The 25,014-nt window shown below is 29.9% G+C and overlaps 1 protein-coding gene across 12 annotated transcripts in view; it reads left to right on the top strand.

The window, feature by feature from the left end:
- Positions 1–1,542: 1,542 nt before the first annotated feature.
- The window catches only part of LOC130902345 (troponin I), a 39,340-nt gene continuing 15,868 nt past the window's right edge, over positions 1,543–25,014 (top strand). For 2 of the 12 annotated variants that reach the window (XM_057814422.1, XM_057814426.1), the window contains exons 1-7: positions 1,546–1,663; positions 4,508–4,543; positions 7,533–7,550; positions 8,541–8,669; positions 8,844–8,967; positions 14,622–14,722; positions 23,749–23,792. In XM_057814422.1, coding sequence (XP_057670405.1) covers positions 4,529–4,543; positions 7,533–7,550; positions 8,541–8,669; positions 8,844–8,967; positions 14,622–14,722; positions 23,749–23,792 — 431 coding nt within the window. In that variant the 5' untranslated portion in view covers positions 1,546–1,663; positions 4,508–4,528. Of the gene's footprint in view, positions 1,664–4,507; positions 4,544–7,532; positions 7,551–8,540; positions 8,670–8,843; positions 8,968–9,887; positions 9,989–10,660; positions 10,762–12,983; positions 13,085–14,621; positions 14,723–23,748; positions 23,793–25,014 lie in introns of all 12 variants that reach the window. The other 10 variants (XM_057814424.1, XM_057814425.1, XM_057814423.1 and 7 more) reach the window with 10 other exon arrangements.

Genomic DNA, 25,014 nt, shown 5'->3' on the forward strand with positions numbered 1-25,014 from the left:
TGGGCTTATCGAAGAATCTTTTTTCCTTGTATATGGGACAGCAATTTCGGAGATCATCATTGTGTACGAAAAGAATAGCTAATTAAAAAGAAGATCGGCAGTCATTGATAGATCCAAAAAACATTATTCTGCCCCCCTTTAGTCATCAAACTGTGACTTGGGTTGAGCTTTGTGCAAGCGCTAAGCAAACTTAGTAATAATTTAAAAAGGTTGTCGAAGAATTTTGGCAAAATAAGAAAATTAAATTATGACGAGATACACAAACACTCAACACCCAAATATATAAATAGAAATGTTTTTAAATAAATAATAATTGGTAGCAGCTATGATTTCATTTTATATACGGATTCCAATAAAACCATTACAATAAATTATCTCTAATCTTACTAACCAACGAACCAACGTTCACACAAGTGAACTATTGAACATACTGAAATCCATTAATTTCACCATTCCTATTTAAAATATATAAACCGATCACCCTATTATCCAATGTTTATATGATTTTTTCGCATTCAAAAAAATAACAGTTACTATTATTTTCTTCCCTTACCACAATCAAATGGTAGGTAATGAACTAGCAGACCAACAGACAAAAAGTCCTTCAACATAAACCAGCATTGATAGAATAACGTGTGCAACTCAATTTGAGCGAATCTTCAAATTACAAAAAAGAGCTATTAGATATTCACTCGGACTAAACAGTAGGACTCACGGCTGGCACTTATTTAAAAAATTAAAAATTCTGACTCTTCCTTCCTTTTTCATCTTTGAATCCGTTTGCCTAATTCATAAGCAAGCTTCTCCGATTTCAGAAAGGACGTCGCACGGCTATCCACTTAGGAACGTGGAGCACGACCTTTATCTACCTACTTAGAATTAGTTAAGTGTTCAATATTTTACAATTCAAAAAAATGCACAATCATACAACTAATTTTAAAACAGAAGAGACCTAAAATCAAGCATTTAGATATATTAATATACGAGTATATATATATATATATATATATATATATATATATATATATATATATTATGAGCGGTTTTTTATTGAGAACGTGGCACTGAAACACCAAAATGGACTAAATTTCACTTACAATAATTATTATTCTTATACCATATTTTTTATATTGTATTTGACCATAATTTCAGTCCCAAACGATGAATACATAAGTACTCGAAAGCTTGAAAAATATATTTTAAAAAAATATAAATATATATTTTAAAAATTAATAAAAACAATTGTTTTGCAAAAATTTGAACATCTATGCGACTAAAGTATTATCCTTTTAGAACAAAAAATAGTATAAGGATTGTATGCAAAAGTAGGATTTTCCTGAAATAGCTACATACATTCTGCAAATAACATTATTTTTATTTAATTTTTGACTAGCTAGTAAAAAACAGTAAATTCTCAATTTCCCCTTTTCAACACGTCTACCTACAAAGTTCGATCGTTTCTGACTGGATATCGAGTTTCTGAAAATTCTAATTTTGGCTGCAGGCTATGTCAAAAATAGATTGGGAAACAAGTAAGATCCAATTTTCTGTTTAGCTGGAAGGGGAACGCGGGGTAGGAGGGTCTCAATCTCACACAGACAAATTAGCAACAGTCAGCAGAGAGTCCTTGTTGACTGCTCATTTATTCCATCGTTGAAACCAGGTATTGTTCTTATTTTATTTTATTTTCTTGTGGATTATGGTGTAGTGATTCTTATAGTGGATTTTGCAGTGTTAAACTTTTGTGCTCAACGTCTACCTATAGTGTAATTGAAATCTGTAAGATGAAAATAATCTTAATGACATACTATACATGCAATCAAATAACTAATCAAAAACTTATTATATCAGGTTTACTTAATATGGTAACGATTTTTGAGACTTTGATCCTAATTTTTTTTATATTCTTTATATGAGATAACTCACTACTATTTTGAAGCAATTGAACATAATGCCCACGATTATTTTACATATTTCTGTTGGTCCCATATGATAAATTTGGAAATTCAAATCCGTTGCGCAAACTCACAGAACAACAATTGTCAATTATCTACAATCTATCTTAATACTTCTTTGATTTATTACAAATCATGATGAATAAAATAAAGCTATGTGCATTTAGAACATGATTAGAATGAAAAAAATCGGAATATTCATATATAATTTATATATAAAACCAAAATGTTGCTTGGCAACCATAGGTTATTGAGTAAACTTGGAACTCGAAATAGATCAGCTAGTGGATTTTTTTGGAAAGGTTATTTTTATACTAGCCATAAACTATCAGTTGTTATCTAAGGTTTTCTTTGCGAATTCTAGTTGTTATATGTTTAAATTCAAACATGGATTTTTTATTAAATATTCGATGAAAACATCGATGATATTCAGCTTATTAATTAATACAATCTTTACAGAAAGTTCCGGATACGGGATGGCTCTAGCTGCCATAAATTTCCATTTTCTATTTAATACTCATCCAGATATAATTCTCTATAGCTCCGTATTCTCCGAGATAATGTGATTAGAGAATTTTTTTGACAATTCGATGAAAACCTCAATGATATTCAGGACATCTACTAATAACTGCCTTTTAATTAGTTGTTTATTTATCGAATAAAATGAATTTTCAAGTTTTTGCTACGAATAAAACATCTATAAGAACTAACGTCATAACAGTCTTGAACGACTATTCACTATTCCATGTTTCCTTGGATGCTTTTAATGAAAAGAATCGAAAAGTGTTTTCAATGATTTAATAGCTTCCAAATTTTTGAACTCCATAAGAATTATTTTTGAAGATTAAAAACTGATTTCTATTCTTTTCAAGAAATTGATTATCAATTCCTTAAATAGGAGAAAATAATGCATCTATTACCTTCTGAAGAATTCATGAATTTAATGAATGAATTCAAATCGATTTTTGTATAGAAAATCCACATTGGTTGACATTTGTACCTAATGGATATTCCCAGTTTTTGCTGAAGAGTGGCAAACATATTTTTGGTAATAAATATGGAAATAATTTCCGTAAAAACACAAAAGAATTCATTTGTTCTTGAAATATGATGGTTTACTATAAAATTTATCCATTATTGATAGAGTTTAAAAATACTTGAGACATTGGTGGCTAGAGAATGTGTATAGTGTATAATAAAATATATAAACTGCAATGATTATACAAGAAAAGTGAACAATATTTTTTGTGAACCAATAAAATCCATCTTAACAAAATAAACTAGGAATTCGAGACTTTGTCACTTCCCACTTCATTTGTTATCGATTTTAGTTGATTGCATCATGTGAAATTACTATAATATTTTTCAAAGTACAACATGTACTCAACCAATTTCATCTCCCGCTATAGATTTTACATACTCATTCAAAAGAAATATGAGTAATCAATTTTCTAAAATGTTTCACTCTACTACTGCTACGTATCCCAGAGATTGATTTTAATGAGATCATCATTTTTATCTTTGCAATAGGTGCTCATAAATTTTAAGTTAATCGAGCTACGATGAGTGTGAATAAATGGCAACAGCTGCATGGCTAGTAATAAAAAATTATCAGAAGCTTTTTGGCACTCAATCCATACAATAAGCAGCTACTTATTTGAAACAAAAGTAGCTTCTGCTATTAATATAACATTGCCTAAAATTCTCCTATGTCTAAATGATTAACGTAACCTCAAATGGTAAGAATGAATCTAAAAAACTGATTCATTCTATGCTACAAAAATCAATGTGAGAGTGACAGAACGGCTTTGTATGTATTCCAGATTTTCTACAAAGTTTTTAAATGCAATAAATCCTTCGGAGTCAATTAAAGGAAATACGTATAACAACCACTTCCATCACATTCGGCAGTAATAGATCGAACAAGAAAATTTACTTGAAATTGTTCTCGAATATATTCTAATAATAGCTATAGTTATAGATCTAGGGAGAAACGTCTCCGACAAAATTAGAAGTTTTCAGCTTACAAATCACTCCAGGAAGGAAATATCTCGGTAGACATTCTTAAACATTATTGTTGTCAAGAAAATGTGATCGCAATAAAAATATGACAGTTGAATAATAAGATTAAACAATAATTTTGGTGCATTGTATATAAACATGCTGATGTTGCTACGAAAGCTCTATATGATTCAATTGAGTAAACACTTTTTTTATATTTTTCCAGTAGAAATGTTCCAAATTGTTTCAACATTTCAACATCCGTATAAATTACAAATATTAACAATATAACTCCAATTCCAAATATATCATAAATACGCAAGTAAATAATGATTTATACGTAACCCGATAGTAATCAGCATGTATCCAAATTCGGTGGCGAGAATACAGAGTGGAGCTATTTTGGATTTGGGCCAAGATAATCTATTTTTAACTGAAAGGTGCATGTAACACGGTCCCGAAATAGATTCGTCGCAGCATATCGGATGATTGACTTTACTTTAAATAAGATTTTTTCATTTTATTTAATTTATATATATTTCTGTTTTCAGACCAACTAAAAAGCTTCCAACATGGCGGACGATGAGGTTAGGTACGTATCTCAACAGAAAGAGTATTTAATTGGATTTGCTTGTAATCATAAATGTTTTATCGACTTTTTTCGTGATAAAAATATTGCTACAAATTTGCAAGCTATTGGAATGTAATAAACTTTTGAAAAAATCGTCGAAGATTATATAATTTAAGTACAGTGTATTTATAAAGAAACGCATTTTGCTAATATTTCGATTTTAGTTAAATATTACAAAACAAAATGGTGGACAAAAGCTTTTTTCGAGAATTTAAGCCATCTACATTGTTTGGTTGAATACAGGATATTAAATCCTATATACCTTCCTAATTTTTCACTAATTTAACCTACTGTTATCATTATCCTTTTTCTTAATTCATCCTGATTACAAGGTTTAATCTTGTTTACTGTTGCTGTTCGGAGAAAGTGAATATCATTATTACAGAAAGTATCTAATTTCCTAACAAATATAAATACTTAGTTAGTTTAAATTGCCTTCTAAAAAGAGATTATCGCATCCCTCTAGGATTGGTATTACTTCAAAATTTACAACTTAGTTTGTTTGACTGACACATTATTATCTTTAGTTCTATTGGACCCTCATTTGATTTCTTATCTCAGGACATCTCGAAAACGCTGTAAATACACTATTTCATTGGATTAAAAGTCATCTACTACTCTGACTACCGGATTTATTCCTAATTGAATATGTGAAGGATATAATCGGTAGAAGTTGAAAAATTCTCAATGTCCTTCTTAAACTCCGATGGTTCTTTGAGATAAGATAGGAGTGACATGGACTCATATAACCCAGGAGGATATTCATCACCTGATTATGAATGCAATTATTATGATTATAATAAAAAAGTTGATGAGCAGAAAAAAAACGAAACTTTTACTAGATATTGGGGCTTCTAGGTCTATAATAGTCCAGGTTACCGAGTTAAAATTGAGGTATTACCTCGGATTTCCATGAACCTGCATCGCTTTGCATGAAATTTGGAATTAAGATTAACTTATCTTATCTACCCAATGGCGATATTTGTTTATAACACTCAGCGGTGGAAACTATCCCTTATTGCAAAAAATCAATAAAATTATAAGTTATTCAATGCTAATTGATCTATTTCGTCTCTTATAGAGCACCCCTGGACCAGTGGTTACTCGACGTTGAATTTTAAAAAATTTTTGATCGATAAAAATATTCAACTTTCAATAAATCATATCTCGGTTTGTATTATGCCTAAAACAAATTGTAAAAAAACAATCTCTTTGTTTTTTATTAGCTTCATTTTTGTTTGTTACAGTTTTTGCGATAAAATCAAAAGTATTTGAGATATTCATGAAACGTGTTTTTTTTCCAAGAAAAATTCAAATTTTCAATCGCGCATAACTAAAAAACTATTGATTATTAAAAACAAATGCTAGGAACATTATTTGCTTGAAATTTGGTCCCCTAGAAATTTCCGCGGTTCTTTTAAACATGAAAATTTGCTGAAGTTAAACTCACCCCTAGGCAAAAGCATACATCGGCATAGGGTAAATTCTGATTTTAAGGTATTTAAAAATTTTCAACTGCAACATTTATTTCTCCAAAGTATTCTCAATATAATAATTATTTATTTCTTTTTTTACAGTATGACAAGAAACAAAGTTGGTCTTCTCCGATATAAAAGGTAACTATCAAACTCTAAGCTGTCAATAATGAAATTTTCATAATTGTAGTTTCTAGAGAAATCTATTTAAGAGACAAGTAGATTTATTAGATATCGCTATTTAGCATACAATTTATTTGATAAATAATAATATATACCGTAGTAGAATCGCTTATTAAGCTATTTTCTTATTTAAGACTATATTGAACGTAGAATCTGTTCAGCTAGAAGTTTTAGAGTTACCTATATACTATGTAAATAGACGCTTTAACTTTTAATTGATAATTTAATATGGATTGTAAGTAGATTTGAGTTAATCTAACATGAATTTAGTTATTCCTGTTTGTATGCTTTCTATAATTCTTGTCTATTAATTTTTTCAGCAGTATTCAATGTGTTTTTAACAATGAAAACATTTTCTTATCAGCTTTTTCATTTTGATGATAAATTGTGACTAAGTTTTTATAAATATATCGAAATGAAATGCTTTTAAAAAAAATTCATTTCCTTTGTCTGTTAATAAATGTTTTTGAAGACGTAGAATCTGAATCTACTTTATATTCAGAAGAATGTTAAAATAACTTTCCTGTATATTTTGTTTGTTATCCAATAGGAAAAAAATTAAGATGCACAAACCTATTCTAAATCTTCAAAATTTGAAGTAGGTTGAATTCATTCTGAAGTTTTCGATTCAGAGACAATTTTTCGTTCCAATAAAATCAAGTGTTCTACTTCAGAACATGTTTGACAAAAATAAATATAGGAACTCTAAATAATATGTAATTTTTTATGTTACAACTTACAAATTGTAGAATTTCAGTAAGAACTATAAATATGTGTCGGTTTAGCTTCGATATTAAACCACGAGGAAATACAATTCAACCAAAATAACTTTTTGTAAAATGAAGAAAAATCCTTTACAACGATTCCGACAACGTGTTGATATTTATATTGTACTTCACATACAGAAATATTTCTACGTCTTCATACGTGTTTAGATAACTTTTCACTTTATATACGTATACAAGAAACGAAACTTACTTATTGTATTTTATGACAATTATTTAACGATATTTTATTTCATCAAACAAAGAGTAGTAACAAGATCTATATTATCTGTAGTTACTTCTTTCACATTCACTAGATGTTTTACTCATCTTTCCAAGATATCAAATCAGTTCGTTCACTCGCAATAATTATGTTTGTACCCAAAACAATGAGTAAGTTAAAATGTTCATTCATAATTTATCTAAAATATCATTTTTTATGTTTACTTCACTCTTCGTTGCTACTAATTGTATTCATAAGTCATTTGACGGTATTAATGTAGTTTTTTCTCTACTTTTTCAGAAAAAGAAGTTGGAGGAGGCACGTAAACTAATAAACCAGAAAACCAAAAACAGAAAACTTTATACTATACAACACAATTCTCAGTAGAAGTTATGCCCGAATTTATTTCATTTTCGCACTAAAAGAAAAATCCTAATAATGTATTATTTACTGCAATCACACCCACATTAAATTTGTCAATATATTCTCTCCATATTAATTGTTTTCAAATTTCCTAGAAATGCGTGAAATATATTGATTTTAATAATGAGAATGAAACTTTTCGGTCCTAATAGTTTGGGTAGACCATTTGCAGCTCTACAAAATTTGAGAATCCTCCGGCTTTGAAGCAAGGCTTTACCACCAGGTCACACTCTAGGATGTACCTTTGTTTGTTAATCCTATGAACTAGGTCTGTCAGAGACTTTACCTTCCTACTATTTAACTCAGCCTAATCTGAGGGGTTAGTTTCAACTATTTCGCTCGTCTATTGTTATATGACTGTAGTCAACAACTCAAGCTGAGATGTTCCAAGCTTGGCCAGTTCGTCGGCAATTTCATTGCCATTGAGTTCTTTATGTCCAGGAATTCAGAGGAGCTCTACCGCCTTTTCGCTAATCAGCTCATTTTACGCCATGTATTATTTCAGAATTTGGTTTGATAATAAAGTGCTGCTTTTTTGTAGTATTCTAATTTTTTCTTGAGCTCTACAGCTGTTTTTTTTGGCAGCAATTTACGCTTAGATCCAGCTATGTCTATCTAACTTGTGTGACCTATAATATCCACATCATGATAGAAAGACTGAGGCCCCAGTTGCTTACAGTGGCAGGTGAAACTCGGGCACCCCTTTTCCCGGTATGATGACTCATTGATATTTGTACTCCTTGTTGTACTGCAACTTTACTTTGTTTCGAGTAAAGTTTTATCCCATTTGTAAGGTTTTATAAATGGGATTAAAATGATATTGTTTTCTGATTTTGGTGCTTCTGAATGAACTTTAATAAACTTATTATTTGACATGAAAAATAGGAAAAGAAGAGGAAACAGGCCGAAATTGAACGCAAAAGGGCCGAGGTCAGGGCTCGTATGGAAGAGGCCTCAAAAGCCAAGAAGGCCAAGAAAGGTTTCATGACCCCTGAAAGGAAGAAGAAACTTAGGGTGAGTAAATATATAATCAGTTAGTAACATAATGATCATATTTGTTGTAACTCATAATCTCTTTCAATACATTTTTTAGCATAGTTTTCAACTTTTTTCAATATTATCCATTTTCTTCTTTATTCTTCAATCTCTACATTACAAAATAAATAATTTAGCATATTTTGTTCTCAGTTACTGTTGAGAAAGAAAGCTGCCGAGGAATTGAAGAAAGAACAAGAACGTAAAGCTGCTGAAAGGAGACGTATCATCGAAGAAAGATGCGGTAAACCCAAACTTATCGATGAAGCAAATGAAGGTATTGTCTTTTCCTGTACTAGAAATATGTATAATAATTTTATGATTGAATCAAATGTATCTATACTTCATATTATACAGGGTGCATTGAAAATTCCTCACTAAATATATACACGTATTTTTGTGATGCTAAGTAATCCGAGATTGATAATAATGAAACAATTGAAAATTATACACTGGGAAAAATTTGGTTATTTTTCTTAATATTGAGATTGAATTTTAATTAACAAATCAACTACTGAAATACTCACGTGGGTAAAGTTTCTTTAGAATTACTCCCAAATTTTCATGTTAATGTTCGGCTATTCTAGTTATTTTTTATACAGTAGTACCTTCATATTCGAAGAATGATTAAAATCTAAATGATAGTTTGTTTCTTTTGATTTTGAGTATTAAGAGAAAATTGATCCGATTCACCATCCATTTCCAGTGCTACTTTTACCTCCAAATTACAATATTGTTTGTAAATATTCTAATAAACTGAAACTATATTCCTCAACTGTTAATGGATTTCCCAATTTTTCCAACGGAACTCCAATGCTTTCAGATGATTCTGTACTTTTAACACTCGCGAAGCTAGAAATCGTTTCATAGTTGGTGCTCTGCACCGTTTTAGTACAGTCCAGAATGACTCTATAACAAGTTTTCTAAATTATGAGACATCTTTTTCTTTTAATTGTTTAATATCTTATTTATCTCGTCCTGAAATAGCTAGGCTAAGATCTCACAGGTTATGGTTATAGGTACCCAAATATTTAATGACCTCATAACTAAAAACGTACATAAGCGGGACCGTTGTTTGAATAGTGAATATAAAAGAATTTAATTAACTGTCAGAAATGAGTCATTGAGCCAATGAAAATTGAGAGTATTTCTAATCAAACATCAAAATTCAATGAGTTAACATATATTTTTTCATAGAACAAATTAGAAGCTTTTGCAAAACATATCATGACAGAATATGCAAGCTAGAAGATCAAAAATTTGATTTGGAATATCTGGTCAAAAAGAAAGATATGGAGGTTAGGTGTAGTTAAAGATATTGTTGCACGTGTTTTATATTTTTTATACGAGAATGCAAAACGATGCATCTCACTTTTTTGTCAGTTTAACAGCAAAAAAAGTATTGAAGTCAGCTTATATTTCGTATAAATTAAAAGCTAATCGCCGCACAAACTAGAAGGCTTTTACGTAATTATTGAAATTTAATCTCAAATTTATCTACAGAAGAGACTTCCATACTTTTTTTTGATTAACTGATTCGTCTGCTTTACGCTTTTTGATTTTTTCTAAGTGGTAATTTTTACACTATGGTGCAGCAGACTTTTTAATATTTTTTTAAGGTTATTATATTACTAGGGTTTACATTTATCTTAAGAATTCAGAATGTTTTTTATTTTTTAAATGTACACCCTCGTACTTGCTTTTTTTCTATCCCTATCTCTATCTATTATGCCTCCGATCTAATCTTAAACTCTAATGATTTTGAAACAGATGTACATTATATTTTCAAATTACGAGTAAACAAATTTTTTGGGTTTAGAGAACGAAAATAGATACAGCACTATAGCGCAATTATTTCATAATTAAACCCCAACCAAGCTGAATAAAACATTCGACAAATGGGTTTTAAAAAAGGAACTTCCTTTAGGTGTAGTCTTGAAACAAAAATGTCACAAAATATTTCATTCTAGCCTCTTTAAAACAAACATGTGAGGGATATCACAGACGTATTGTAGAACTAGAAAATAAGAAATTTGACCTCGAAAAGGAAGTGGAATTCAGAGATTTTCAGGTAGAAAATGGAGGGCATGAAGACATTTATAGCACATGCGTAGATTTATATAACATCACACAACTTATTTTTTAGAGCTTTTTGCACAAACTTGTTACATGAGTATATCGACGATAATCTTTTGATTTTTTGACTTGGTCGTTGTATAAAACACAATTTAAATAACATATGTGTACTGAAGAAAGTTAACATTTATTTTTTTCTAAACTTTTTCGGGACTTATAACATACAATATATAATTAAAACATACATACATTTGCCACTCTTTTTATGAAATACATGTTAACTTTCAGTTTTCTATTTTTTTTTACTTTTCAAGATTTTTTTTGTAAATACTCTAAGTGTATCTTCCTCCCAAATTTTTTACAGAATTTTGCTTCTTGCTTTTTGCTTACTCAGTCCGAATTGTCTAATGGAAATTAGATCAATTGAAAGTTTTGAAACCTATTCTTGATGAATTAAACAACCTTTTTCGTGGTTAGTGAATTTCAATTATTACTTTGTTACGACAAATATTGGTTATTGATTCAAACCCCCTCCTCCATATAATTATCAAAATATGACATATTTTCTATTAAATTGCTGAACTGATAATTGACAACTTATAAAACTTAAATTATGCGTAGAACTATATCTAATCCATATGAAGCGTATTTCGAAATATAAAAGCTGTGCCAATGAATTGTGAAATTTTCTACGGCAATAAAGCTTATTCCCTCCCATGGGCTCGTAGACATTTTGATCCCCACTCTCTGTCTGGTTACTTTTTGGCTACAAAACCTGAAATAAACCTCAACTTCTTTCATGAGTTGTATTTTTTGTGCTGTATAGTATGTAGTACCTTTGCTTCCAAATGGATAAATTAGGTTCTTTTCTTTTAATCTTGTATACTAGAAGACTTTTTTATTGAAGTAAATACGTAATTTTTAAATTGAAATGGATTCCTCGAGCCTCATTATTTTCTGGAGGTTCAAGAACGCTGCTGAAAGATGGAACGGTTATTTCTTTAGCAAACTGTATAAGGTCTCCTTGCAGAAACTAGATAAGGATGCCATTAATATTACAGAAACAAAAATAGCGACCCAATTGTCCAATATTGACAATTAAACGCCAAGGCAAGATAAGCTCTTTTCGCGATGTCAGAAAAATTATTGATATGTAATTTCCAAAAAGAAGTAATTCCAAAAATGTTAATGCAATGTTTATTTGGTTAAATTGATACTAGTACTGCCTTTTTTGAAAACAGCACATTAAAAACATTTATTTTATTTTCGGCACCTTCTTTTTTTAATTTTTTCCGACCTGTGATATTGCTACATCCCTTATTTTTTTTATGTTATATCTATGGATATTGTCCAAGAATAGGATAAAACTAAAAATTAAATTCTACAGGTTTATGTTCTATTCCAAGGAGGTCAGAACATATTGCAAATTTTAATAGATTCCACTCTACATAAATGTCAACTCTCAAGAAAAATACGTCACAAAGAGACTAAATACTATGAAAGAAATTGCTCACTTTAATCATAAAAATGGAGATAGTGGATTACTGATATCTTACATTCAAACCACACTCGCGTATTGAATTATTCTACATCTGCACTGGAAGTTAGAAAACAGCTATTGCCTCTTGTTAATAATAGAGGTAATACCATAGTTCCTATTCCTTTCTTAAGACGATGATGTACTAGTGGGTCTAGAGATTCTTCATCTATTACTGTTTCTGAACTTCTAATTCCGTTTTCTCTATATATTTATTCCATTTTCACATTTGAAATGATTACAACCAAAGCAATAATATGGAGAATTGATTGAGGAACTTTAGGAGACATATTTGATATCATTTTAACGGCATCCTGATGAAATGAGATTATTTTGTTATATTAATGTAATATTTCACAATGCCATAAAAACCATTGAGCTTTTATTTAATTATAAGTAATTTATATTTCATCTTCCAGTAATGAAACATTACACATCTACGAATTTTACTTACATATATAATCATTTGCTCATTTAATTATACGACACTCCAATAGGAAAGTTTTCGTTAAAAATTTTGTTTATTACGCTGAGAATAAAATAAATATTTACATTAAATATTGATTCTTTTTGTGATGTATTACAAGTTTAATATGGATATAAGATTGGGTAACTATACACGTTGGTATTATTAGGGTATACATCCCGAACATATTTATAATATCGAATGTCTCTTCTAGCCGAACTACAGACTATTTGTAAAAGTTATCATGAGAAAATAGCCAAACTTGAAGGGGATAAATATGATTTAGAAGTAATCGAACGTATCAAAGCCCAGGAGGTACAAATTATACACGATACACAGGCCTTGTTGCGTTTTTTTATTTAATTTTTTCTTTATTTTCGTTATTACTTTAGGTCGCATTTAAGGAATGGCATTTTTAAAATTGGTAAATAGACTCCAAAAAATAATAAACACAATAATAAACAACGTTGAAAAATCTTTTTCCAGTAGATAGATATTTGGTAGTATGTAGTTTCTTTAATGAGAATAACAAAAAATTTAGTTTCAATGTCACTTGTTCTTAATTATTATTTTTTGGAAGATTTGTTTTTACCTGCAATGTAAATATTTTGCCAACGCTATCTGTATCTAGGGCAATTTTTTGAAAAAACAACAGTTATTATTTTTTTTAAACGTATACAATTTCTTTTATTTTGAAAATACTCAAACATGTTTATATTTAATTTCTATTATGAGAGAAGTGATAAGACTGATGGTATTCATCAAACAGTCTCCTTAGGCAACTATACACTCCCAACTAGCGCTTAATTGTTATGTCTTTTAGCTAATCAGTTTATGCGTGTTTCTCTTCAGTTGCACAATTTTGGCTCCAAATTAATACAAAACTTTTGTCAAAATTTGAATTTTGTTGAAACTATTCGAAATCCTCATCTTTATTGTTAAAGTAAGGTCCGATTTGACGAGATCACAAGTGGAAATATTGTGGTCTACTCTGGCAATTATTCTTATAGGCTTCTTCAAACTTCTCAAAATCAAACTCGCGGATTAACCAAGCTTAACACGAAACATGATAGCTTCAAATTCGTATGTTCCATTTTGTTGTACACAACATCAATAATGATATTTATAAAAAAAATGTGTTACACTGAGGCAACGAAAGGGAAAAGAAGCGATCTAACACAGATTGGTAGGAACCACGTTATCAAATTATCCAGAATTGCCAGTCTCATTACTTTTCTAACGCACTTTCTAAACTAATAGATGTTGAATTGATATTTTTATATTTATTATTTAGCCAAAATAATAATTCCGTTCCAGCAATACTATACAGGTTTTGTAGAAAACCTTCTCTTATAGTTCTCTTATATATTTTTATTACTAAAATTCACTACTGATAAACATTGCTTAAATTTATCTATGAACAGTTTCCAAAAATCCAATTTGTAATGTTACATCACTTATAATTCTTGAACCGATTCAAATAGTTTATCTGGTAGATTTTCTTCGTTAATGTCCAATGAAGCAACCGTTTTTATTCAAACTAGATAGCTTAGACAGAAATGGACGTTGACTAAGAAACTTCATCATCTAACATATCGTCTGATATCTAGGTTTGTTATAGCTACCTGCTTCCTCTTTTATTATTATGTTTGTTTCTTGAATAACCTTTTATTCTACCAGTCTCAAATCCAGTAAAAAAGTGTGACCTTTTTGAGCCAGAGATTAAAACAGATTCAATTTATTCATAAACCCTTGAGTATTTTGAAAATAAAATTCATAAAATAATAATCGGGGCAATTAAAGTGTAATACCTATCTATTTGCTGACTGCTGGTTCCGTTTCCGATTTCTAGGGATGCTTAAGAAGATTTGCAAAGACTATTATGACCGCATGTATATATGTGAAGAACAGAAGTGGGATTTGGAACGTGAAGTTCGAAAACGGGATTGGGAGGTATCTTGACACTCACACATCTGTTATAATTCCACTTGTTTTGTGCTTCATATCATAAATACATACCAAAAGTCAACAGGTTTATGTTAACGATTCACAAATGTACAAATAAAAATAACGGATAAAATCATCAAGACAGGAGTGAGCATGTTTTTGTAACTGATAGAATTAAGTTCACAAGAGATATCAGATAGAAAACTAGTAACGGTAGTTAGAAACAATTATCATATTTTTTGAAAAGTTCAGATTTTAATTTTTCCAATTCTAATTAAACTGTGTCGATTTCATTGATTTAAAGTAGTGTCAACACGCAATGAGTATTCCTTTATACTTGTAATTCATGATCGAGGAAGAAGTATCTACTGCAAAATTTAAGTTCTCCCAAAAAAGTAGATTTTTGAGGAGTCTGAATTTTAAAAATGAAGATTGAGAGCCAGTTAGAGACATACTTGGAAGTTTGTTTAGTGTATTTCTTTGAATATAAAAATGAAATACAAATTATTATTCCTTCGAATATATGATCTTCGATGGGAAAAGAAATATTGATCAGCTCATTTCTGTTTTGAAAGAATGGAACTATAGACACCTAAACATTTCTATCAAAACTTTTTACCTGCTTCTGCTTCATGAGAACAAACCATCGTTATGGCAAAAGGTCCAATTATTTATTAGGGTTAAGCATCAAGCTCAGTAGTTAGAAATAAAGAAAACATCTAGAGCATAAAAATTTCCTCTTCATGTACAATAAAGTCTTTGAGTTGCCTGTGAAGCTGCCATATATTCCATAAAACCAAGTAAACTACGAAGTTTAACAATTAGGTTATGTTATTATCTTTTATAGAATGTTCTCTTCACTTTTGCGCTTCAGCGATTTTTCCAGGTGTTTGGACCTTTTAGAAAATCTTTTGCTGAAGCCTTCGATTGCATCCTCACAGTTGTTTGAATTTCATGAATCAATTTAAAATTCAATTTTCTCAAAGATAATGAAGCTGCAGGGCGATAGATCTGGTGATAAGGGCAGCTGAGATAACAATTAGAATCTTTCTGCAACGTGCAGTACCAGAATGCATTGTCGTGATGCGGCACTCAATGATTGGTAATGTCTGGGAAGACTCTATTTACTATATATACAAGTACTTCGCGATAGTATACTTACTATACGATGTATCCAAGTTGGCACGAACTTCTTATGGTCAAATCAATCTCGTGGTTGTCAGAGAAGTAGATAAGCATCGTGTTGCTCTTGTAAGCCTTTTAGTGTTGCATCATTCGTTGATAGCTACGGTTGTATTTGGAGCTTCATTGAAGAGTCGTTGTGAAAAAACAGTGAAAAAACAATGGTCAATATCCATAATAATAAAAATTTTTTGAGTCAATGTTTGTACAGTTTTGTCTAATCGACAAATTATCGAACGAAATATTATTGATAGTTTTATGGTGAATTTTTAATTCGTCTGCTATCATTCAATCCGTTAACTGAAGATCTGGGCGTATTAGGGTACTTAGACGCCGAATTTGTGTTAGGTTTTCTTCCTCGCGTTCCATCTTCCACGCTTTCACGTCCCTCATTGAAAATTTTATGCCAATGAAACACTTTTCAGTTTCAGTTGTCGTATCTAAAAATTGATCAGCACGCGTTGCTCGAGATTTCTTTTCTTCATTTTTGTGACGAGCTCCATTAACGCACATGTATATAATAATACAAATATGGCCTCTAATGCTTCTCTACATAATCTTATTCAAGTTTATCCATCGTGGTGTTAGAATTAACTCAAAACATAAAATTCCAGAAACGATGAAATTCCATTTTCAAAAATTTTTGAAGCTTTGTATAGTTACTGATAACTCTAGAAAAGACTAGTTTGAACTAACTTTAGGCTTTCTCATTATTGCCTGAGAATCCAAATGAAACATTATAAAAAACAACTCACAATTTAAGTGATTTTCAAAATGAAACATAGGAGTGAATCGTTAACAAGGTAAACCAAACATGTTCAAACCGATTACTTATGTTGTGTTTACTAAATATTACATAGTAAGTACATGAAGCGTTAAGCCGTAGTGTCCCTCTCCTGAACCATTATAGCTCTCGGCAGCCATAAAAAAATATATCATATCATAGATCGTTAAAAAATACAATTGTCAATTTTCAGCTTGATAGTCACATATACCTTTATATCCAACGCTTATGCTCTACCGCAAGCTTTTTAGTGGTTCATCCAACTTATTTGTAGTCTAACTGCCTTAATTCATTTTTACATAATAACCAACTGTATTCAGTTCACTGACTATGAAAAAAAGTTTTCTAGCTTAGGATAAACATGGAAATATTGCTGTTGAAAGATTTAAATTTCGATTTCGAATAGCTTTAGTTCATTATTTTGGAATAACAATGTAATACTCATTGCCATATTCCGTGACGGTCAATGAAACTGATAGAGTCTATACTGTGAGTTTCAAAAGGTGCTTATAAACTAAATTCAAATTTTTTATGAAAGTTTAGAGAAACTAATAAAATTTTACGAATTTCTTCAACTAATTTTATCATTTTAACAGCAATTATCCAACTTTTATAGTAGAATGTTCTTATCATTCCAATATTTTGGAAACCTTGATCCAGAAAAATTTAGACAAAGGTCAGATATACCAGGTGTGATCGGAAAAATACGGTGATTTATCTTATTAACAACAGGACTACACTTGGTTACAGATGCAACATTGAATATACTATTGAAAGGCTTCTACATACTCTATCATGATCTTATATCGGTAATACTTTCAAAATGCTGTTGACATCTTCTATTCTACACACAGCTTTTTGGCACTGAATTTCAGATCTGCTCGAATGAGTTTGGAAGTCGTCATGTTTGATAATTAAACGTTAAAATACACGAATACACACTTACACGAACAGATATACATAAGCTTTGCACATTTCATTATTTGTGTCATCCTAGGGCGACCTAATGATTCTTCGTCATTAACTAGCTAATTTCCTTTTCCAAATTGAATATACCACTTTTTCAAAGTTACTACATTAGCATCGTGAATAGATATTGACATTTCGTGAGATGCTTTGGCACTTTCTTTTCAACTTATAATAAAACATTCAGTATTAAGTTCAGACGCTACAAACACAATCTCACTAAAACGGTTATAACAGAAGACTGCCAAGTAGGAACGGGTTTAAACCTGTCACTGCTTGTAACAAAACATAAGGGGATACGAGATATGCCTAAATAGCAGCTGCTATATAAGTTCATTTGTCACATTTTTGATCACACCTTGTATATGTAAAAATAGTTTTAATAAAATTCAACTCTGATTTTTTTCCATTGAAAAATAGATTGAATCGCAAAATCTTTTACCTAACTATACTAATACTATAATAGAATAGTGTTTATCTAGTACATAAGCAGCACTAAAACGGGCATAACGCTTCACCCCCAGCTACTTTCCATGGGATACGGCATGGCCCTTCATGCTTGCTCCTTTTATTTTTGCGTTGAAGTGTAAAAAAACAACAACCATATTCAGAATTCTGCAACGTAACCATTCCAAATCACCAATAGTATCGGAATTATGATCCATGGAAAACGGAACCTGTCAGTTCAGAAGTGCCATGCTCTATCTATCCTGCTCTTCCTTCAACAAATCGCAATAATTTGTTTATCATATATTTCAAATGCAGATATCGTGAAAAAGAGAAAGAGAGAAACATTTCGACACTATATTTATTCAGAGCTCTTTCAAGCATGTTCACAAGAAATACTCCAAAAAAGGTGATGCAAATTTTTGGATGTTCTATGGCACTCATGAATACAACTTGTTTTCACTGCAAAATCCAATGATTAATTTCACACTTCCTATTACTAATACCACTTAAGTCTTTCGCCTCTTGACACACTTAGTTCACTAAACTTAATAATCAATGAATCATTGGAACTAACTAAATGCATTAATACTTAATTTGACATTCCTACTGACTGCGCCAATTATATGAAAACTATATAAATGTGATTTTTGTGGGAACCTTGGAATTTTCCTGAATTATTAGCATAAGTAACTAAAAGGTATTTAACTGGGATACTGCTGTAAATAAATGAAAGGTTATGTTGATTCTAATATACAGGTATTTTTAACATTTGGTTTGTTTTATAACTTTTAATCACAATTTTATTACTTTTAATAGATTAGCAATCTGAGTTATTCCATGATTGGTGAAAATAAAATAAAATTAAACATGGCTCATGAGCATGAGCACAATTATCATCAATAACTTCTAGGAGGTTTTGAAATGTTTCTTGATATATAATTATTGTATAGGATTTTGCAGTAAAATAGTTGTACTATAGTATACTGGAATTAAGTCAACTTTGAATTGTGAAAAAAATACCCACATTTAATAATAAAAATACGGTATGAGTTGTGTTATTATAAACTATTTTTTGATAGTTTATTCAAAATAGAGATTTAAAATTGAAATTTTTTTCGAATCTATTTTTTGATTGAGTGATAAATTTTTATTTGTTCAAAATGATAATCGAATTTATTTCATCATTGAAATATAGATATAGATTTAAACTTTCTCATGCGCTAAGAGTTTAAATGATTTTAAAAGTATCGGTAAGATCAGACAACTATTTTCGTTTAAATGACATTTTGTTAATCTATTGAAATACGACATGCAACCAACTTTGAGAATCATAGACATACGTATTATATAGATGGCACAGCCTTAAAGAGCTCTTAAAATATGTTTGGTACTTTTAAAATGTTCTAAACAATCATCACAAACGATATTATGGTGTCGTAATGTTGCTACGCGACTTAAAAACAAACATTATCTACTTATTAATAGAATATATTCACGCATTATGAAACTTTTATATCTATTGTAACGCTTTTACCCCATTTAGAACATGAACCATCAACTAAATCTATTTAAATATGTATTGAAAACACTGAAGATTTGAATAGTTTTATGTACAAAATATCTCTAATAATTAATTTGTTAATAGTCATCATAGAATATAAAAAAAAATTGTTAATAGTCATCATGGAATATAAAAAAAGGGAAAACATAAAATAACCAATTCAAATATTTCTGTGATATTTCGAAGAAAGTGTAAGCTATCTAAGGATAAGAATAAATGAATAGATTTTTAATCATTCTTAAATTAATTATGTGGAAATATATACATACTTTAAACAAATTAGGCCTCATTTTATGCTATTGATGTATAATGTGGAATTTTATATATATATATATATATATATATATATATATATATATATATATATATATTTACAGAACTCAATATCATGATAGTACTTATAATTGTGTAAGTGATCTTATTTAATCTAAATAGAATATCAGGAACAATACACTAATCCATTTTGAGCAAGATTTGAAATGATTTTACGTGTTTGAGTACCTCTAAATTATAATGCGAGGTTGCGGATTGACACTGAAACGAACAAACAATGGAGACAACTAAAGAAAACAGTGGGAAAAGTTCCATTTTCAAACAACTTGATTAGTATTCACAATCGCCATATGCTAATGGTCATGTATACATGGTGCATCAATTTAGAGATAGTTGATGCGTCGATAAAATTGTTATGAAACGAAAACGGCGCATTTTCTTATTATCCCTTCGGATGATTTCTTCTTTCCATACACTTTTCTTCATTTCAACTTTCGATATACTTTTTTTTAGTTACAATCATGATTTCCATACACTTCTATTTTTAAAGGACGTATAAAATTTTACATGAGATAAAAAACACTACGTTATTAAACACAACTAAACTCAATTACTTAAATAGAATAGTCATAATGTTGACTACTTGATAATATTATAAACTCTCATATTTTATTTGTGCTCTTATTTCAACAAAAAATTGTCAATTTGTGAATTTTTTATACCAAATAATTCCATGAAGAGATATCCAAAGTATTAAGATCTGGGAATTTCCTTGGTCATTCAATAATTCTCTGCCAACTTCTTCAACCTGCTTGGAAATACAGCGTTCAGATTTTGAGGGTTAAATAATAAATTAGTTCATGGCTGAAATAATTCTTTTCCAAATATTGTACACAATGAGTTGTTTCTGAGAAGCGTGGGTTGTCATTACGTCCAATATCGACTTCGATCAATGAGGAAACAGAATGTTCCCTACCAGAATGTTACTCTTGTCTAGTTCATCCAAAATTTGTTCACAAAACTGCAGTTTTCCATCAGGATCGTGTTTCAGTAATTACCTGAAAATTGCAATTTATATACTTTAATAATTTGTGACTGTGTACTTTCAACATAATTAGATTAGTCTAGTAAAATTGTTTTAAACAATTTTTAATACACTCGAGTTAATATCTTCACTAAGGGCGGCTTATCGTTGTTACTAATTTTTATTCATCCCCATTTTTCCAAAATTGTATTTCTATTTCTTTACTACGCGATATGAGTTACAAAACGGGCTATTTTTCACTTAATAGTTAATTTCGTTAGTGCACTTGCTTTTGTTCCATAATCAATTATTTTTATAATTTCAATATGATAATTAAATAAACTATAGTTAACGAATTTTCCACAAACATCACTTTGCTGATAATAGATTTTATTCTCCAAAATATTCATCGATTTATCAAAATTATTATTTTCTCATTAAATAATAATTTTTCAAGTATCAATATATAATTAGTCAGGGATTGTGATTTTATACGTACAAATAATGAAATCAACGAAAACGTCATAACAGGGACGACCTGTTTAAAGTATTGCGTTAAAAATCATTTGTAATACTAATCGACGTGTCCAATTTATGAATTTGAAGAGTAGAAAACGGAACTTATACTAATACTAAAGCAAATATATTCACAATAGAAACAAATATACATTGAAGATGAACTGCAGTATAAATTTTGTATAGTTTTTTGAAGCAGCTGTTTTGTAATAATACAGTTGAAAGCCTTTTTTGAATTCCATCAGTATTTCGACAATAACTTATTCACTCTCATGTAAAGACATATCTAAGTTGATGGTTCTGTTCAAAATCGGAAGTATTGGGTATACTAAATAGGAAGGGCATTAAGATGGACTTTTGTAAATAATATTGTAATATAGGTTGAAGGCAAATTTCTAGTTTCATATTCATGATTGAATCTTTGAAATCATCTTTTAAATTCTAACTAGAAATTTACCCTAAAATTATATATTATGAAAAATGGAAAGCGTACGTAGCTTTTTATTGATTAGCTTCAATTTTATGAACCAAAAACTGAACAAGACCAGCAAAAGTTTTCATTTAGTTTAGATCCCGGATCCTGATCAACGTATCCTGTTTTGAAAAGAGGAGCAGATTCATCTACTTCCTCATCTTAAACAAACTCTGTGTGTGTTTTTTTTTTTTTTGAGAAATAGTTGTATTTTTGATATTTCTCCACCTGTATATTGTGTATATTTTTGTAGAAGCAGTTACAATTATATTTTCCCCTGTGTATCGTCAAATCCTATTGTTTACTACATGATCGTTCTTAAAACATAATTTCTAGTTTCTAGCAGAAAGATCTCCCAAGCGGAACCATTTTTATCCTGTTTATCGCATTTTATGAGTAAATATCACGATAGAAATTTATATTTATATTTATAGAAAACTATTTATTATATGTATCGAACTTTTTCCAGTTGACATTTTATTGAAATATTTGGAATTTAAACAAACTATGAAAATACAATAAGAAAAAATTAACTATATTATCAACTGGATCCGATCACGGAGCGAAAATGAATTAGAATTAGAATCACCAATTGATTATCAAGAAAATAGTACTAACTTATTAGTACAATCAACTACTAGTACTTCTAGATTATCTGCACACATTCTGCCAGATTTTTTATCTAAGAACTATTGCAGACCCATTGTAGAACGTGGTTTGAAGTTTAATGTGCAGCAACGGCCTGGGAATAAAGAAGGACATAATGTTTAACAAAACTATACAACTATCTGCGAAATATGATGAAATTTGAACATAGAATGCCGATGGGATTGTGTAAACAGAATATGATTAAACAGAAGTGATTACGCGATATCTAGAGCGATTTGGCTAAGGGTCAATAAAAAAGATACAAAAAAAAAGATTCAATCCAGAAGATCAGTGGAGTGATCACTGGATATTGTACATTTGGCACAAAACTCCAAAAATGGAGAATGACATCGGACACTTATTGCAAAAAGTGTAACAAAGAATAAGATATAATTGAGTATTTGCTCTCCCGGTGACCTTTCCGGAGAAATGACGCAAATGTTGGGGGATAACGCCATAGATTACCTTGAAAACAAATAATTAGAAATAGAAATTAGAAATAGAATAAGTAAAAATCTTTATTTTGTGATGGAAATGCTTAGAAATAAGCTGTAGAAGATAAAAGCTAGTCAAGTAAGTTTCCAAATCATGGAAAATAAAGAGTAACACAATGGGCTTTGGACTTCGGATATAATCACGACAAATCACGATGTTGCCCGTACTAACCTAACATAATATTCATAATAGAAAATTGAAATATATATTAATGAAGTAATTGTAATAATTTAATATTCACTAAATATTTGAAATTGACTTATTCAAATTTGCTGTTTCATTTCTTATATTAATCAAATGTTGTTTTAAGAACTGTCATATATATTATTTACCTTTGTTTCTATCTTTACTCTCCACTGTTCCTGTCAATGTTCTGACTGTGCAAGCTTATATAATTTTCTTTTTTATATATCTACTAATTGGCTGCCTAAGCAATCTGATTTTTTGTTGTGAAGCTCTATTAATTATATTGTTTCATCACATTCGCACCTTTACTAACTGTTTATGTTATTTGTTTGAGGCTACGTATACTTTATAATCTAATTAAAAACGTACAGAAAGTTGTTGTTAAATAATTTTACATATAATAAATTGTACGTAGCTAAGTTCTTACTATATATAGAAAAATGTGATATCACTCAATTTCATTTATTTTTGACAGATCTCCGAATTGAACAGCCAAGTCAACGACCTTAGAGGAAAATTGTAAGTATTTCGGTTACGAGCTAATTATTAGTTTTAAAGTTTGTAACTTGAATAAATTTATAATGGAAGATAATTACATCATATCGTTTACTCTATGTTTTCATCACAAAGATATTCTTCCACAAAGTAATAGGCCCCCCTCAAAATTTAGATGTGTAAATTGACTGTAAAACACATAATCGCAGACCATCCATCGTTGAATGGACACAAATCATAAATCATCTCACAATATTTGTAATATTGGTTACAACTACAACATTTTCCATAATAAAACATTCCTCTTCTTCTCTATTTAGTAAATTCTGAAAAAAAATACCTATTTCAATTGGCTTCAGGGAAAGTATAGTTCGTTTGTAAAGTATAATCATATTCGCATCGGTTAAGACGGACCTTTTCCAACTAGTTTTGAACCCCAAAAATTTTCCAACACTTTGCCTTAAGTTCAATTTGATAGAGCTCCATTTTGGTTAAGTAATCCAAAGTAAAAGGGGGAGAAAAATATGTAGATCTCGTGGAGAAATCAACAGATAAAGAAATCTTATGGATACAATTTTTGGAAAACCATAAGAGCGCGAGTGAGAATAGATTTCCAGCAAAAATTATTGGATTCGACGGGGATTATGTACAATAAAAATATTCAAGAAGGGAGATAAAAAGGTGTGAGGATTATAGAAAGATATCACTTCGGAATTTGATGTACAAAATTTAGGCTAGAGTTATGAAAGACAGATTGAATGAGTACCAATAACCAATAATCAATAAAAGTGGATAAATACCAAGGAGGTTTGAACAACGGATCAGATATTCATGATAATGGATAAAAGCTATGAGCGAGATCTAGTCCTACATGTTATGTCTATAGATTTTTAGCATTTTTTTGACACAATAGATAGAAATAAAATGTACATTGACTAACTGGGAATAAAAAAAATTGGGAAGAGATTCAAAATGACATTAGACAACTCAAACCATAGAATAACGATGACGGAACTGTATCAAAGCAATTTGTTGTTCAAAAGGGCTTATATCTACTGTTGTACGAGATAGCAAATACAAACAATACAGCTTATTTATCACCAAATAATTGCTTATGTGGATTATTTGGCTTCGATAACAAGAACAAAAGAGGAAATGAAAAACAATATGATGCTAAGCCAGAATGTGGTTGGTAGAAAAGAATACACATAGAATGAAGCGGAAAAGGAGAGAAAATAAATATAAG

Source organism: Diorhabda carinulata, chromosome X (genome assembly GCF_026250575.1).
Source record: "Diorhabda carinulata isolate Delta chromosome X, icDioCari1.1, whole genome shotgun sequence".
Lineage (NCBI taxonomy): Eukaryota > Metazoa > Arthropoda > Insecta > Coleoptera > Chrysomelidae > Diorhabda > Diorhabda carinulata.